Source organism: Filicampus tigris, chromosome 13 (assembly GCF_054856515.1).
Source record: "Filicampus tigris isolate MCC_2025a chromosome 13, RoL_Ftig_1.0, whole genome shotgun sequence".
NCBI classification, from domain to species: domain Eukaryota; kingdom Metazoa; phylum Chordata; class Actinopteri; order Syngnathiformes; family Syngnathidae; genus Filicampus; species Filicampus tigris.
In genome coordinates, this window is record NC_141229.1 from 20,359,734 (window position 1) to 20,379,191 (window position 19,458).

Consider the following 19,458-nt stretch of genomic DNA (forward strand, 5'->3'; position numbering starts at 1 on the left):
AGGCGTAACAGGTCTGCCATAAGCAGAGCAAAATTCTTCAAATATAAACAACTGACCCTCTTCGTTCAACAACTGACTGACTAACAATATATTTTTTATCAACCCATCTATCAATATATAAAGTTTTATTCTTAAATCTAATATCCCGATCATTCCAAATATAGTATCTGTGGAGAGATAAATTGTGTTTGTATATCATCGACCAATGCAACAGAAGTTGACTTTAAAATTCGCTAATTTAACCGGTAATTATGAAATACTATAATTACATCTCAATACAAAATCCAGACCACCTTTCATACGTGAAAAAGAGCATGACGAAATCAGGTTTTGCCATATGTGCGTAATTTTATACCCTATTGTTGGTTTTACAGGCAAAATATTTTGTTTTAAATATATATATATCATTCAACTATGTGAGCCACAATTCCATAAGGTGTTCCTGCACGACAAAAATACTGGTTAAATCTTTATCGGCAAAAGTAAATACGGACGTGACGCATAAATTTTGGCCAATCACAAAGTAGGCGTCTACTCACAGCAGAGTGTCATTGGGTTAAAGTTTGTTCGCCCCCATGTTGCTCATATAAATAATAACAGCCGTAAAATAGGTTAGCATGTGTCTGGAATCCACGTTGACAGCCCAGCCGCTGTGTGCTTAAACTGAGCAAAACACGAAAACATTGACACAAAGCAACAAGGGCAGCATGTCGGTTGACAGTGTGTTTCGGACCCGCTCGCTCGGCGTGGCAGCTGAGGGTCTTCCTGATCAGTACGCGGACGGAAAAGCAGCCAAAGTCTGGCAGCTCTACATTGGAAACACGCAGAGCAGGACGCAGGAGTACAAAAGCTGGGTGGTGTCACTGCTGAGAAAACACGGTGTCCGGAGAGTGCTGGATGTAGCCTGCGGAACAGGGTAACGTCAGACCGAAAAGGCACGAGTGCCTGCTACCACTGGCACTCCAATCAATTACACGACGATTCCATGTTTAGCTTTGTTTTATCAGCAAAGCCAGCATACCTCTCCAATATTTTTCAGCTATATTGTATGGATGCAATTTATTTTCTACATCGGCTTTGATTGTATATAATTTTGACATCTTTTAGAGCAAGTGGAACCTGGTAGGCGTAGCTACTGTGCAACTATCTTAAAACGTGTCCATACAACGATGACTTAGGCATGCATCCTCCCTGAGCAGTGAATAATAAACGCGTTGCCAATTTAAAAAAAATGGAGGCGTAGGGAGTTGTGGGGGCATTTCAACCCATTGAACCGGTCAACTGAGGACAACATCTGCATGGGGATGGAGAATAATGAAAGTGCTGAGTTGTGAAACCTGTTTGTTCAGTTCCTGTCTCTTTGTGGCAGTATGAAGCTTAAGCAACGTGGCATATAGTCACTTCTATGTGGCAAACACGTTTGAAGGAAAACACTTTAGTGGGCCAACTAAATCTAAATTGAATTCCTAGTATTAATGTACTTATAGCCTGACATGTTTCTGTACAGTATATTGAACAGAAGGAACACGTATATTTTAAGCTTCCATATGCGTTTATCTTAGACTTTTGTGTATACTTTTCAGTACAAGCCAAGTATACTTAAGCATACTTCTGTGAAGTTTAGAAAATGAAGTATTTAAAAAGTATACTGCCGCCATTTTAGTATAAAAAAGTTTACTTATAGTATACTTCAATAAACTACGTTTTGCTAAGGGGGTGTTGAACTGGCCCGTGACAGCTGCAGTTTACATATAGTTTTCACTGGTTCCCACTTCACTGTTGTGTGTTTACCTCTTATGATAGTGTATCAGCAGTGAGACAAGGACACAGTGAGCCATACAAGTTAAAACCAATTTCTCTACATTAGGCTGTTTTTCCACTATCTTTCTGGTGACCATGGGAGCCCCATTTGCACAGAACGTAGTGTGTTTTGGGATTTTGGCCTGTTTTTCCCCTCCAAGTCTTGTCAAGTTTTCACAGAAACTGTGACAGACCATGAGGCGGATGCTGAGTCCCGGAAGCTTATATGTGCACTATGGTTCAGCCCATGGTCAACTACCTTTCAGCCAGTGGTCTACCATCATGTTTTGACATTTTGTCAAGGCTTTCTTCAGATGAAACACAGACACTGGAAATCATTGGAGCATGTTTGTGGCCGCAGCAGAGTCGAATGAAGCTCCCCTGCCGGACTCAGTTCCAGAGTCGGCATCAATGCACATAGTGCACTCGATAATGTTTAATAGTTTTCATAATATAGTTTTATGTCAAATACGACTTCACTAGTCAGTCTTTTGTACTAAAACATGCAAAAGAGCCCATTATGACTGTGCTCGCCGGGAAATGCACATGCTTCCCATTCCACTATAGACCGCCTCCAAGTTTTGATTTTCCTTATTATGTTCTGTCAGGTTTAGCTGCATCTTTACCTTGACTGCCGTGGCAAATGTTTTGCCAGTTTAAAAATGTTGGTTGGCATTGACAGCACTCATGGCCTGCCACATTTGACCATTCTGTGTCCCCGTTGTCTCACTGAAACAGGGTTGCCATGGCCACTGGGAACCTTGTACAGTTCAGTGTAAACATAGCCTTATAGAAAACATTGTCTTGTTTTATTTTGTTAAAATTTTCTCTGACATTTTCTTTGCTGAACATCAATGTGGTCACAGGCGCACAGTCAGTTTCTGTCTATTTGTTTGTACCAGACAAAACGTCATTGCTGCACATCTTTTTCATAAGTGAAGTTAAACATTGTGGAATTTGCTTTGTCACTGGGCAGCAGTTTATCCGATATTTTCATTGAACTCAGCATGATCGCCATTCAACAGACACGTGGTATGTCTGTTGCATAGCCATGTGGGGCGATGTAACCCTGATCAGAGTGGAAGGCTTCACTATTTTTAGCCCCCCTAAAGGAGCCCATAATGTTTTCTGTCACATATATCTCAATGACTCATCTAGAGAGATAGATGGGTGGGTAGATGGATACTAGGTAGCAGTCCAGGGTGTACTCCACTCCTTACCTAAAGTCAGCTGGGATTGCCTCCAGCTCAGCCTAATGAGCACTCGCGCTATACTGTAGAAAGTAGATGAATGGCTCTCCACCCCCAGATCAATATTGTTTCCAGTGAACCAGTGTTAACATGAATTGCATTATATAATTTGTTTGTCTGTCGGAATGATTTTCACAGTGCATTCCCCATGTCATACTTGGTTGCTGTTAATCATTGCAGTGCACTACTTTTTCAGGTCGTTGTTCACTGCATATTACACAATCTGTCTTGTTTTGTTCAACATTGACAGCAAAGGGAGCCTTTGAGGTCCTGCGCATGCTGTCTCCAAATATTCCAGATTAAAATGAACAACCTAAATCATTAATAGGAAAACCATGTGAACTACAAATACAAAATAACATATTGTTAAATGAATAGTTAAATCTCACAGTAGCAATCAAAATTAAGTCATCTTTCATAAGATTTACATCTTGAGACTTGACTTTTATTATCTTGAGCCAGTTCAGAATCAATAATAATGAGTGTATAGAATAGAATACAAAGTCCATATTGGAATTGTATGGCAGATACAATGGAATTATAGTAGAACTCCAGGTTTGTGTTTCGAGAATGAAAAAGAAAAATAGAATAGAAAAATGAATTAAAAAAAACCCTACACTAAACAATACTAAATTATACAGTGTAGATGGCAGTAAGGCACATACGTAAGTAGCAGCCAAGTCAGCGATGTTGAGTGTTAAAAAAATAATAATAATAATAATATATATATATATATATTTGTAGTACAAATGGTATTAAGGCATACTGATAAACCTGTCATGCGTCGTTACATTTTTTTTTCATTGCATTTTTATAAAACTTGCAGAAGTGCAGAAGTTTCTCATGAGTAGGGTTTAGCGCTTACCAAACCTGCTAACAAAAACTGACTACATTTCCATGTACCATTTCCACCCGCTGTTTTTAAAAAAAAAAAAAAAAAAATCAGGTTTTGTTCTCAACCACGGAGAAAAAATACTGACTTCAAGCCTTGCTTTGGTTTACTGTGAAACTATTCTTATAAAGGTGGTCAGACAGGTATAAACTTTTCAAAGCAATGAATGGCTGACAGATTTGAAATCTACTTGGGTGGGTGGACGCCGGCGGGGGCGGGGCATTTTTTTGTTGTTATTTTACGCTTCATATCGTGCATTGTAGTGAATTTTCAGAGTAAAAATTGTTACCACATTACTCAGTGACACCACATTTTTTGCACTTAGTTTGTATTCAAATAAAAATAAATAATATGAATAAAATAAGACTGTCATTGGATCGTAGGAGAAAAAAATGGATGGAGACAGCGAAAAACAAACATACTGAGCCTTAAAACATATATAACCATGTTTGAGATGTTAATCCACAATCCATGCATGAAGTGCACAGAGTCTGGGGACAGAAATTGACCATGTAGGAGAACGGCTACCACAACCTCTTCATCGAAAGTGACAAAAATAATCATTGAAAGTATGGTGTGATCGACTTATCGAAATATGGTTTAAGTTGGCCTATTGAGACCATTCAAACATGGTATATACTGTAGTTGAGATTTTGCGCTTTTGACAGAAGTTTGAATAGAGAGGGTGTCTTGGTCAGTTGAATAGCTGAATATTATTTGGCAGCAAACGGTTGTACCCCAAAGCTGCGAATTAAAACTACCAATGTACTGGAGCTTAGAGGACTGTATGTGAATTTCACCTTAGGGGTTTGGCGGATGCCTTAACTACTTCATTGACTGTACCAAATTACTCAAACCAAATAAACTAAATTCAACTGAAGTGTAGAGCAGTGTTTTTCAAACTATGTGCCGCGGCACACTGGTGTGAGATATTGAGATATTGTCAGGTGTGCTGTGAGAAATTATCTAATTTATGTGCTTGTGCGGTACAGTCCCTGGCAGTGTAATCATGTAGTTACTACATTGTATTACCCTTCCATACCAGCAGGTGGCAGCAGCAGCACAGCAGCAGGTAGCTAATTGTCTTTGTTTAGAGGTGGTTTAGGGGTGGGAACGATAATCGTTTTTTCGACGCATCGTTCGTTTTATTAAACTGATTCTGCATCGAATCAGAGTTATTAATAATCGATGTTTAAAGCATAAAATATATATCTTTTTTTAAAAAGATGTGCAAGCGATTACGTGCCTTTGTACGTCAGAAATCTGTGCCCAGGCTTACGTGACAAGATGGCGGGAAAAACAAAACCTCACACGAGCGGCGCAATCCTCATTAAAAGCATCTGTTTGGAGACATTTCGTTTCTTCATTAAGTGTGAGACGTTGATAAAAATATTTCGGGAACCCAACAAAGATGACACGTTACCACCCAGAGTTGAGTGCTGCGACCCATCGGAGATGATAACAGCCGACTTACTCTGTCAGGTGCTCTCGCAACTCTCCCACCAAACTCCGAAAGAGTAAGAAAAATGACCAAATCCATTGCAGAGTGCATTGCATCAGATATGCGTCCGAATTGGTTGTGGACGGAAGGGGCTTTCGCAGCCCCGTTGCACAGTGACGCTGTATATAAAATTCCCGTCGCTCTGTAAAATAACACCAGAGTATGTAGATCTTTCCTCACACAAAAACCTAGAATATGCACTCCTTCTGCAAGATGAATAGTTTGTTTAAAATTTAAAGTCTGTTATTTATCCATCCATTATTTATACCGCTTACCCTCACAAGGGTCGCGGGCGTGCTGGAGCCTATCCCAGCTGTCTTCGGGCAGTGGGCGGGGCACACCCTGAATTGGTTGCCAGGCGATCGCAGGGCACACAGAGACAAACAAACATCCGCACACACAATTACACCTAGGGGCGATTTCGAGTGTCCAATCAACTTACCATGCATGTGTTTGGAATGTGGGAGGAAACCCACGCAGGCACGGGGAGAACATGCAAACTCCACACAGGGAGGCCGGAGCCGGGATCGAACCCACGACCTCCGAACTGTGAGGCGGACGTGCCGCCGTCTGTTATTTATTGTTACAAAATATGCTGCTTTATATTTCAAATAATAATGCTGTTCTGTTTGATGGAAATTTCTCAGGGCTTAATGTTAGTGTGAATTACACCACTCACAGTAAGCTGTGGAACGAGCTCGAACTTGTATTGCTCTTAGCAGCGGAAATCGCAGTACAGTACAGTACTTCTACAGCGCCACAGCACAGCGCGCCTTTTTCTTTCTTCAGTCTCGTCCTCTTTTGTTTTTGTCCGCTCAGGGACATTCTTGCTCACTGGTTCACTTCGCCAACAGTCATTTTTCACATGTTCAACACTGCCCTCTGCTGTAATGCACAATATAACGCCCAACATAAACTGCATGTGAAATAAATGTCACCAATTGAAATATCATCCGTCCGTCCATTATCTAAACCGCTTTATCCTCACGAGGGTTGCAGGAGTGCTGTCTTCAGGCAGAAGGCGGGGTACACCCTGAACTGGTTAGCAACCAATCGCAGGGCAATTTGCAATACCATTTAAAAGAAAATATACTACACCAGGTGCTACATCAGGTTAAATAAAAGCAGCGTTCATTGCTAAGTTACACAGTAATGTCAATCAGACGATGCATATTGCACTTAAAGTATTCAAATACAGGCTACGCTAAATCAGATTAAGTTTAAATATTTTTTTACATTTTTTTTTATAGGAGAATTTACAGACATTTGTTACAACAAATGCTGCCATTGGCACTTTTTGAAATGTGTGTTGACACACGTAAACAAGGTTGCCTTGCTACTTTAATAAAAGTCAAAGAGTGAACTATAAATCCTTACTCTTCCTTGAGTTATGCAATTGTTTTTTTTAAAAATAAAGTACCAGTGTTTTAGATTAACTATAAAATGTAAGCTATTGTAGTGATGCATCGGAATCGAATCGAATCGTAGGAATCGGAATCTGATCAAATCGTGGGCCTCGGAATCAGATCGAATCGTGTGGTACCCATAGATTCCCACCCCTAGTTTAGAGACAAGCGAATTAGTGATGCATGTTTATCCAAACAGGCCCATGTCTCACACTGACTTCGTATCAATATGAAGCGTTATAAAATATTTTTTTCTTTGTGTTTATTTAATTCCTATTCAAGAAATTATAATATAACATCATTCTTCAGTGTTAAAAAATGCTTATATAAACCATATAACACTTATATTATTAAAATAAGCTTTTTTTCACAATCTCAGGTGGTGGTGTGCTGCGGGATTTTTTCAATGAAATAAATGTGCCTTGACTCAAAAAAAAAGTTTGAAAAACACTGGTGTAGAGAGAGCGAGGGGGAACTAAATCAACACTTAATTATAATTTATTACACTTGAAACAATGTGTTAACAATAAACAATCTCTCATGACCCAGAGTAGTAATAAATGTTCTGGCCAACGTTGCCACGGTTACTGTAGAAGAGGCGGCGAAACTTTTCCTCTGCCATCGAGTGAGCGAGTGCACCTGCTTGTTGAACGTCGGGGAGGAGCTCCGTTGTAGAGGGTGGCTGACTGCTGCGATGACGGTGGATTCGGGAGACGCTGCCCAGTCCAACTGATGCTCACAGCCTGCCCCTGGAGACTGCGACACACCGCGAATGGCTACGGGTGTCCACATTGGGTCAATTTGACCCACTTTCTTGCATTGTCTTGTACAAAACAATCCAATTGTTGGGGTTGTTTTGAACAAAACTACCAATTCTTTGGGTTGTTTCCTGCATAAATAACCTAGAAAGTTGGCTCAAATTGACCCAAATAGTGGATTGGTCCATTTTTGACCCAAAAATTGTGTTATTTTTAACTGTTTTTAGAATGTAATATTTCTGCCTTATCCAAACCCACACAAAGCATGATGAACCAAACATTTCAGTTGACAAAACCACTTGACAACATTATCTTTCAATGAACACATTCATCAACACATAAAAAAAGTCGATCACTGGATTGTTTTAGTGTAAGCATTGTCAAAGTTGTTTCCAGAACATGTGCTTTTTATTTTGTAGTGTGGACTCCATTATGTTGGTGGAGGAGGGCTTCAATATGGTGAGCGTGGATGCCAGCGACAAGATGCTCAAGTATGCACTGAAGTCGAGATGGGAGAGAAGAAAAGAAGCAGCCTTTGACCAATGGGGTGCAACATTTTTACTTCCATGTTTGATGTTTTGGAAACACCTATACACCCACACCTAAAGTTCAATCCAGTTTATTTAGTGGAATTTCATCTCTTTTTCACCATTTTACACATCTACATATCTTGTGCAAAAGTCCTCTGTTCTCAAACATACTTTAATGTACGTGTATTTATGTTCCATACAGTATTTAGTTGTGTTGTAGTGTGACACCAACAACCTGAAACAAATTCCTCTTTAAGTGTCACATACCGGTAGTTTTCATAGTCAGTGCTTAATAAATTAATTCGACTACCACTAAATATAAGGTTTATGCTACAGCTGACATTTGTAGGATCAAACACCTGTTGGGAGTTTTGCCATTCATCTCCTTGTTTGAGTACAGTAGTTCTGAAAAGTATGTTGAAGCATTAAATAGCTGTACATGTGTATTCAAACATTCGAGATTCATCATGAAATCAGAATGTCCGCAACGTTTGTGAGTAGTGTACAGTATATGTCGTCTCATTATTTACTACACATCAAGGTTATTTTAGTTCACGAAAACTAACCGAATAACTAAAAGTAAAACTGAAGAAACATTAGCGTTAACGAAATAAAGTAAAAACAACAATGCTTTTTAAAAATGAAAACTAAGGCAAACTACATTTTACGTTTACAAAACTAAAACTAACTAGTGAAAATGTCCTTCATTTATTCATTACCTTAAGTAGAAGTATTGGGTATCTATAGTGTAATGCCCTCATTTGTGTTTAAAGGACGGCACAGTTGCTGATGCTCTTCGGTTGCTTTCTTCCCACGCGGTAACAGAATGCACGTTCATTCAGGAGCTGCTGTCGGTCACAGCGTGCTAGGATAGATCGAGTGATTTGGATTGTGGTTGTATAAACATACACCATTCCGACACGCTATTGTTTTGTACGCGATGCATCGCGCCTGAATGTGACGTAAATCAATGACAACTCGCCACACTCAAACTAGTACAGTTGTACACTTTGCCCGTGTTGTGCCAAAGTACTCACCCCCGACAAAACCTGTAACCTGGCCGCGGGGAGCAGAATCTGGATGCACACTTACTTTCCGATAATGGTTTGTGATAGCATGCAATTGAAGCTAAATTGTTTTCACCATTACAGTATTTTAGGTATCATCATATCTTCCTTTCAATGAAGCACACATTAATGCGCTACTAGTGGTACACATGGCACTTTAATGTATTTGTCTTGTAGGCCTTCTAAATGTGATCTTTTTTTAATGGGCATACAGTATATGCAGGCAAACTTCAATCTAACATTTAATATAACATTATAATCAAGACCTTGATAATAATGTTTTGGGGCGGAAGTGGGGTAGTGCACAATATGCCCCTGTGATGTGGCTCAAGCGTTTGTTCTTAAAGTAAAGTGAAAAACGTTGGGGTGGGGTGGGGTGGATTCACCTTAAAAATGATTATCCACGAACGCGAGATTAATCAGAAAACCGTGTTTGGACAATCGGGACATGGGGAAACTGTTTGACTTGACTTTTGCTTTAATGCATTTTGTTCCTCCTTGCATTACTTTTACTTTTGTATGTTAAATAGGTTTAAAACCATTACTTTTATACTTTTACTTAAGTAAAAAGCTGGAGTTGATACGTCAACTTCTACTAAAGTATTTATACTTGAGTAATGAATGTGAATACTTTTGACACCACTGATGTCCATATTTTAAAGTATTACAATGTGTATTTAATGTATGTACTGTATATAATTGTTTTTCTGTAATGTCTGTTTTTGGGGATGTGGGGGCTTGGCAGTGATTGAAGAAGCCAACTGGCTGACGCTCCCAGAAGACATCCAGAAAACAGGAGGAGATGGCTTTGATGCGGTTATTTGCCTTGGCAACTCCTTCGCCCACTTACCAGATTTTAAAGGTACACCACCACCTGTTAGTGGTGGCTACCTTTTCAGTTGCAATTTTGGAGGAATCCAAAATTTGTTCTGTCTTGTTGACTTGTGATTTAATGTTTAAATCTTGTCACGATAAGTAGTATTAATAATCAATGGACTTACATTATTTCAATCATACCAAATTATTGTATGTTGTGGGGCTGGGCGATACGGCTGAAAAGTGTTAATTATTGATAATTATTGAATTTGAGGTCCATACAACTATGAAAAAGTCAAATTAACTCGCCAAAATAAAGATGAATTAAGCATCATTTTAAACAATGTGATTAGTGGGGCTGGGCTAATCACAATGACACATTTCATATCAGTCCTAAATGATAATTAGTGGGTTTTTTTTGTAACTTATTTCAAATAAAGAAACAAAATGATTAAAGATACAATTAAATGCATTAAAGATAACATGAATATAATAGATTGTCATGTTGTGCAATGTTAACATCCATGCTCCTCCAGTAGTTCATCCGAAATATTTATTTGTGGAAGATTCTATACCCCAAAGCAGTATTGTTGACACAGTTCATTTAACTTCATACATGTAGCAAACTATTCTCTTGGAGTGAACGCATTACAGTTGACCAACCGTGTTAGACTACTTTATCTTTTTAGCTGGCTCATTATTGTCATATGTCTTTGTTGTTTGACTGTTGTTTGTTTGACTTGCCTGTGAAGTGCGATGCTGAGCGTTGCAGTTGACTAACACTGGAGCTAGCGAGTCCTTTACTTCTAAATCACATACCCATCGAAAGATTGTTTTAGTATGCACAATACAATCTTATTGAAAGAGTAGCACTGAAGCGACTGGTCATTATATGAACAGTTAAACCACACTTTCATTCAGCCTATGCAGCCTACGCTCGGCCCATCTTCTTGTGGTTTGGCGGACAACGTTCACAAAAACGTCTCTTGTGCACTCAAAACACACTTTTGTGCTCCCAGTTTCCTCTTACACATATCTAACGTTGTACTGTAGCCTCTGCTTACAGCATGCAACCGGCGCCGCTTACTGATTCTTATCATACGCATTTTAGATTGATAATGATCATGTGTCTATCGTGATACATATTGATATTGGTGTATGTGTATCGCCCAACCCTAGTATTTTATCTGATGTTACTTTTCAGTTTCGACATTGTGTTGTGTTGCTCTTAGGGGACCAGAGTGACCAAAAGTTGGCTCTTCAGAACATCGCAAGCATGGTCAAACCCGGTGGAATCCTTATCATCGACCACCGCAACTACGACTACATCCTGGAGACTGGGCGAGCACCACAAGGAAAAAATGTTTACTACAAGGTATTCGGTCCTCAGTGTGTGTGTCTGAACACAAATTTACTGATTGCGAACACTTATCAAGAGAAATGCATAGGCTGGAGAAAACTGTGACCCTAAATTGGATTTAGAGGTTCCACGTACCTTAGGCCTATACTGTACTTAGTGGTGGGCGATGTGGCAAAAATATCTTTTTTTTTTTTTTTTTTTTTAATAAAATCATGATCATGATTTTATCATGATTTCTTTTTTAGACTAATTTGCACATTTTTGACCATTTTCCTCATGTTAAACATACAAAACATATTTAAAATAGATATAAAGCCCTAAAAGAAAAAAAAATGACATTTTAAGCCAGCTAAGCTTTTTGAACAGGTTTTAATTTGAATAGTGCCAATTTTTATCAAAATGTGCAGTGAATGTAAACATAAAAGGTAACATAACGGAAACATAAAAACACAGCTCGTAAGGTGGGTCTAGTACTTTGAAGAGTCTTTTAAAGCCCTCGTTTTCCACTGTTTTAATGGGAATCATGTCTTCAGCAAGGTAAGAAGTCACTGCCTCAGTTACTTCTTTACACTGCTTGCTTTCTTTTTCATATGGAGTGCCCTTGTAAAATGACTATGTTACCGTGGGTTGTGTTAGCTTGGAGTTTAGCTTAGCTTCAATGTGTCTGATCTCCGTTTGCTTTGGCTGTCGGCGTAGTTTTTTGGGTGCTGTCTCTGTCTGCGCAAGTGATTAAAACAGGTTTGTTGTGTTGCCATCTGACGTCCGAACCGAGTCTCTGCAAACTTTACAAATAACTGGTTTGCGCTTTCTCCTCTGATGAAAAGCCATACCAAATCGACACTGTGGATGTGGAGTTTCTTTTTGGGACCAACTCTGCTTTGTGGTGACTTTCCGCTATAGATTCCCGCTATACAAACAAACAGGGAGGTGGGGAGTGTCACGTACGGTGACACTGTGCGTGCTGTGATTGGTTGGTCGGGTATGTGTCAGCGGCTTTGAGCTGCCATAGAGCTAAACTGTATAGAATGTGCCCTGTAGACGATCAAACGATCTTTCGGCTTTATGAGATCGTCGACACGTTAAAGTCCTGAACGATCTAATATCGTCATATTGCCCCCCCCTAACTGCACTTTATTATTTTGAAGAACAAACATGTCACAATTGTCAGGGATGAAGCAGGTGAAAGGTTATGCGGGGAACCTTTGCCCGGTTCTTTTATCTTTAATGCTTGCTATGCTAATAGTAATTACCAAGAAACCTGCATATTCTCAGTTGAACTATTTAATGTATGACAGAAAGATCGATACGCAACCGTGGAACCTTTTTCTGCGAGATTGCCGAAGAAGGTCTAATATGTTCAAAACGGTTCCTATTCTTGATGGTCCCTTGGCCACCTACCCACAGGGAGGGTGACTCTCCTGAGCCCATTTGACTCTACGGCAAGCCACATCATAGTTTTGGTGTCCCTCGGAGGGCCGTTATGACTGTGAGCCTTACATTATCACATATACACAACAACTTGATGGATAACTAGTTTTGACATCACAATACAGTAAATAGTTTGTTCAACTATTTAATCAATTTATTTTAAAGGGGCGATAGTTCACAAATATTTGCAATATCTCACACAGTATGTAGTGTAAAAAGTGAAGTCAATTTGAAAGCAACATGTCAAGTCCACACACATGATTTTCCTTCGTGGGCCACATAAAATGATGTCGCGGGCCGGATATGGCCTTGAGTTTGACACCTGTGCTCCACGGTCTTAACTAATTCCAACCAGATGTGTTCCAAGGGTGTCATAGATAAGAAAATGCCGAGCCAGGAGGAAAGGTCACTGCGACACAACGACCAAGCTCGAGTCACGTATCTAATCATGCGCGCCAAAGAGGCCTAATCTCACACAGACTACTACAAGGAGAGCAAAGAGATGACAGTAAAGGAGAGTGTGGATATTTCGAAAAGGGTTGTTGGCAATAAGAATTTGCATTCATCATTGATTGCACTCTCATTCATTTTGGTGACAGACATACTCTCTTGTTTGCTTCCAAGCCACATGGACTTGAAACTATAAACACAGCAGTAATACTGCTTAAGCCCAGTACCATGGAGATGCATTTTCTTACTGAGCCTTTTTGGCCTGTCGGACTCTGGAGGGACATGATGGAGTATCGACAGGCCAAGCCGAATGCGGTTTTGGGTGTTCGCTGAGGCATAACTTGTGTAGGAGGAATTTGGTGAGGCCATGGAGAATGACTTTTGGAGAGGTTTGTGTAAATCATGGTCCACCATTGGGCGGGAAGTAGTGCCCAGTCAATACTGTGTATAGTGGAGATGAGGTGCTGCTGACCTTGACTCGGGATGTTGTGAATCAATGGGGAGAATATTTTGAAGACCTCCTGAGTTTCACTGACACGTCTCCCTACAAGTAAGCAGAGTCTGGGGACTCTGAGGCGGGCTCTTTTTATCTTTATTGTTGAAGCCAACTGAGGTGATTAAAAAGCTCCTCCATGGCAGGGCCCCAGGGGTGGATGAGATCCGCCTGGAATTCCGAATTCCGCTCTGGATGTTGTGGGGCTATCCTGTTTGACACCACTCTGCAACATTGCAGGGACAGTGCCTCTCGATTGCCAGACCAGACCCTTTTTAAGAAGGTGTGTGTTCCAACTACGGGGAGTCAGATTTAAGTTTCAGGCGGGATGGTGTGATTTCTATCTTGGCCGTGGAACAGCGGACCAGCGCTACACCCTCGGCAGGGTTCTGGACGGTGCATTGGTGATAGCCCAACCAGTCTACAGGTTCTTTGTGGACTTGGAGAAGGCGCTTGAGTCCTCTGGTGAGTGCCCCGGGATTATGGGGTACCGGACCCCCTACAGGACCTGTCCCTGTACAACCGGCGTCAGAGTTTGGTCTGCATTGGCGACATTAAGTCTGATTCATTTGCAGTGATCGTTGGATACCGCCAAGGCCGCCTTTGTCACCAATTCTGTTCGTAATCTTTATGGAGAGAATTTCTATCTCCTGCCAAGGTGTTGAAGGGGGGTTCATTTTGGTGGTCTCAGCATTGCCCCTCCGCTTTTTGCAGATGGTGTGGTTCTGTTGGCTCCATTAAGCCGCAATCTTCAGAATGAGAAAAGTTGTTTACCAGAGATGGGCACTTTACCCTTTTTGCCGGTGCGTCCTCTGACCTGGGTACCCTTCTGTCCTCATCCCTCCGTCCTTGTTCATAAAAATAATCGCCCTCCGACCTCATCCATCCGCGATCTTCCAAAGCACTTCCGTCCTTGCATTTGGTCATGCAAGAACCAAATGTAAGGTACATTTGCTGAACCACTGGAGGGCAGACTATGCCTGTGCAATGTACAGATTTGTTGCAGGGAACGCAAGGACAAAAAAAGTGTTGTGCAGTCAATTAATAAAGGGGGCTCCGTGGTATCGCAGAAGAAAATAGTGGTCTTGTTTTTTAAAAGAACCCAACACGTAAGTCAGTACTGTACAGACCTGGTTAGGGACGATTAGAGGAACGGACATTTTCCGGATGTGCGGAAAATAATTAATGGAAGGCCGGGCTGTACTCGTATAGCAAGGTTTCAATCTACGTTGGAAACAGTTGGTCAGTTTGATGATTTTCTGGGCCTGTAGTCAAGTTCTTTTTCTTATTAGTTGTCATTCTACTGTATTTTCTAAGGGCAGAACATTGGATCACATCTGCCTTAGAGTGGAGATCAGGGTTTAAATCTCGACCCTGGTATGGACTTTGCATATTCTGCCCATGCTACTTTGCCTTTTCTGTGGGTAGTCCAGCTTTCTCTCATAGTCCAATGGTGTGAATGGTTGTTTGTCTACATGTGCCATTGATTGACATTGATTGACTGACAACCAATCCACAGTGTAACCCACCTCTCACCCAGAGTCAGCTGGAATCGGCTCCAGCTCACTACCTCTATTGCTGAGCAGCAGTTAGAGGTTGTAGGTTCTGAACAACATGTCAAAAGTTCCTGGATTTGTGTCTGTTCAGGCAAACTGCATTATAAAAATGACTGTCAGGACAGCAGGAGGATAGCAATTGCGCACTTGTTTTTTTTTCAATTTATTTAGATCCATGTTTAATTGTCATCACACATCTTTTGTCGTTTTTATTCCAAACAACCTAGAGGCAATACAGAGGGAAGATTTACACATGAATGCTAAATCAACAGTCACATGCTAAAACCTAGTCCATTTAATACATCTCCATAATCCTACAGTCTGCTCCAGTCCACCAACTGCATAACCACAACAGCAAGAGCAACTTCTTTTTTGTTTAATAACTCCTGAGTAGATAATACAGTAATTGATGGAAGGAGTCTTAAAGGCTTTACACCGGCTCCCAGAATACATTAAACAATGCAAATAGAATATAAACTCAGTGTGACTCTGAACTCTACAGACTCGGGTCAATTAGTGGACCCCAGAGTTGAAGGAAACATGGTGAAGCAGTATTTAGCTATTATGCTGCCCACAAGTAATAATAATAATGATAACAAATAATAAATGATTTAAGATGCCATCAGAAGTCAATCCCAAGTGTGAATGCTTTTAAATCCAGGTTAAAAACTATGCTTTCCCCCCATAACTTTGATCAAGGGTTTAAAGCATAAAATCAGTTTTCTCGAATTGTTTTCTTTCACTGTGCATTCTTTTAATAACTTTTGTGAACTTCTTTTTATTTCTTTACTGTGTTTTTAAATGTCTATCGTTCTTTTGTTTGTAAATATTTTGAATGTTGTATTTTTATTTAAATGAAACACATTGGTTTGCATTGCATCTGAAATGCGCTATATAAAAACTGCCCGAAGCACGCTCGAGAGGATAAGTGGTTGGGATAAAGGATGGATGGAAATAAAGATGCTCTGACTTGGCATTCATCTTGGATTGAGTTGTACTCTATTCGTTGTGGAATTGTTTGTTTGTGTGTTGCAGAGCGATCTAACTCAGGACATTTCCACTTCTGTGCTGTGGGTGAACAATAAGCCTCATATGATCACTCTGGACTACACCATCCAAGTTCCTCAGGCCAGCCCTCAGAGCACGCCTGAGGTCAGGTAGGTGTTGTGGCTCTGAAAACACAGACGGCAGTATGTTGACTCACTCTCTGGTCACAACATAAAGTACACCTGCAAAATAGAAGGACCTCTAATGACATGAGTGGTAACATTTTGTTCTGCCTTTTCGAAGTGCAAGGGTTCTTCAGTTTACGAATGAATCAAGACTTTGCCACTTTTGTCTCCTTTCAGCTTCTGGTGCAAATCCTGCTCCTCGTGTGACAATTTAGCTACAAAAGAAACAATATTTACCCGTTTGAAAATCCATAAAATGGTCCAATACATTTATAGCTGGAAAGAAAATGTGTAATTTGTGGCTCTTCAACTGAGCGATGGAGTGCATAATACCATAATTGCTTATAAAAATGATGCTGGTCAGATAATGGATCTCACGATGTCAGAGCTTTTTAGGGCCGCCTCCAAAAGGGAAAAACCAAGCCCTATACAACCACAGTGGTATGCTTTTAATCATTAATTGTTAATCATTGAAATATTTCTAAAGAGCGTGCAGAGACCTTTGGAAGGGCAGGTGCTCAAATGGGTGCTCATGAAACCAGAGCTTGGCACTCAGTGACGGTGTCTGTGTGTGCCCTGCGACTGGCTGGCGACCAGTTCGGGGTGTAGTCTGCCTTCGCCCGTTGACGGCTGGGATAGGCTCCAGCAACCCCCCGTGACCCTGTATAGGATAAGCGGTTTGGAAGATGACACATGACACATATAAATGTGTACATTACACACGCACACTTTGTTTGTACACATTTGAAATATTTCTGTCACTGTTCTGAGTCTCTTTAGCGTTTTTGTTTTTGTGGTGAATAAAAATACTGTCTACTACAGAAAGAATGTTAATAATTTTAATTAAAAAAAAAAAATTTCATCTCACGAGGATTTGTTACAATAACAAGATACACTACATATGAACAGTATGTTGAATGTATATATCTGTCTTGTGTCTTTTATCTTTCCATTCCAACAACAATTTACAGCAAAATATGGCATATTTTGGAGAGCACTGCAGGTGTGAAAGAAATTTGGAGTGCGAGAACTGGAAGTTTTAGTGGAAGAGCCAAACAAACACATGACTGAGTTTCGAAAATAAATTGACTGCTTCCAGCAACCACATGAAGCAACATTTAATTTAACCCGTCCTGAGCGTACGGTATACCAATTGTATGGACAGGCACAGCATGTCCCCATCCTGTGCAACAATCTATGACAAAGGCATATTAATCAAGCGGAGAGAGCGAACATCAAATGTGTGCTCAATGTGTGTTCCCAGTAAATTCCGTCTGTCCTACTACCCTCACCGGCTGGAGAACTTTAAAGTGCTGCTGCAAGAAGCCTTCAACGGCAAGGTGGAACACAACGTCTATGGAGATTTCATGGCATACATCCCTGGTCAAAGTCATGCGCCGTGCTACTTCATCCACGTTTGCAAGAAGACTGCATAGGCACACAAAGTCTATGCGCGAATGGGATAGTTTTCAGTTCAGCCACATTGATTCTCCCAAATTCGTGTGTATTTCATCAGCTGCTTTCTGATTGAAACAATTAACAGGGTTGCTAATTATCCAGTAAAATACAAAAAGATGATGGCTTTAACTTGATGGATCATGTCAATTGTCTGCTGATGTATTTACTGGTACTGTAATTCTTATTTGTTTACCACGTGGATCTTAAAACACAGATAAATTCATATAATGGGCTTTTTTGTCAGGGAAAAAAGCGAAAGAAAAATATCTCATTTTTATTTTTTCAGTCTTTAAGGTAAGCAGCGTAATCAGTTTACCGTGGTGCAAGGCTAACTTGTGTCTCTGATTCCAGAGTCCTCCATTTGTCAAGATGTTTAACTTGAGGGCCAAATGATCAAACCGAGTGACTGGTTAACAGCTCCAACTCCATTTTGGCTTCCAACAACAGAATGGTTAAGAGTTTACCTTAGTTTAATATTACTCGATACATGTAGTCTTAAAGTCTTTCGTTGTGACTCTTTTTTTTATAATGATTCAGAAAATATTGCCACTCGTGTGTGATTGGTTTGAATAAAGAATACCCTCCTTAATTCCGTATTACTTTCAGTAATGTGAGCTGTGGCATCACAGGACGTTTCAATACACAATCATCTTAAAACGTGCTGTCAACCAAAGATGTAACATTTTGTCATCTACTTTCCTGCATCTTTGATTTACACTTTGCACACTAATTGAAATGTGTTGAAAATAAATTATTTTGCCAATGTTGATCCTAACCATGCAAAATAAAATGCAAGGAAGAGAGTACAGCAGAGAATTTAACTCTCATTAAGGCCACTGCCGTTTGTCTCACAACGGCAGGGTAAATCAGTGTCCGTGTTGAAATGTATGGTACTGTACAAGAGATTCGTTTTATAACAATTGTCTGAAATGCATTGGATGAAGGCATTTCTAGAGAACGTTTCACAACAGTCTTACGTTGCTGGTTCTTGAAAGATTTTCAATTGTAAAATGTTGCTTGAAAAACATTAAATAACATTTCCTTTTGTGCCCATGTGTGTGTTTTTTTATTTTAATTTTATTTGCGTTTCAAGTTGTAAAAGAGCCATTTCACATTTGTATGTTCTGCTTCGTATACTAGTCTAACTTTTCAGTTATGTTTGTGAAAGTGAAATGTTTGAAGGTTTTTTTATGAGGGTGTGTCTTTTATTTGTACTTTTAATGTTATAGTATACGGTATAGTATAGTAAAAGGGGGCATAGTTGTGGAATTATTGTAACAGTTCACAAAGTTAGCTACTTTGTAGGTGTATGGGCAATGATATCACATGGATGTGATGTCAAGTGAAAGCACTACTAATAGAAACCAAAACAAATCCTAAAATGAATGACAATTGTTTTGTTTTTGTTTTTTTTCTAAGTGTATTATATTGACAATAATCCCTCATAGGGGAATTAAAGTGACACTGCTGTATATTTCTTTTCCTTTGTTAGACGCTACATAGAGAACCAAACCACACATT

At 40.0% G+C, this 19,458-nt stretch overlaps 1 protein-coding gene across 1 annotated transcript; it reads left to right on the forward strand.

Annotated features, from left to right (window-relative positions):
* The first annotated feature begins 586 nt into the window (after nucleotides 1–586).
* gnmt (glycine N-methyltransferase) lies at nucleotides 587–18,990 on the forward strand. The gene is made up of 6 exons (XM_086049455.1): nucleotides 587–916; nucleotides 8,027–8,154; nucleotides 9,950–10,066; nucleotides 11,253–11,395; nucleotides 16,343–16,464; nucleotides 17,744–18,990. Exons 1-6 carry the CDS (start codon nucleotides 708–710, stop codon nucleotides 17,913–17,915), a joined length of 891 nt encoding a protein of 296 aa, XP_085905581.1. The 5' UTR covers nucleotides 587–707; the 3' UTR covers nucleotides 17,916–18,990.
* Nucleotides 18,991–19,458: the final 468 nt, after the last annotated feature.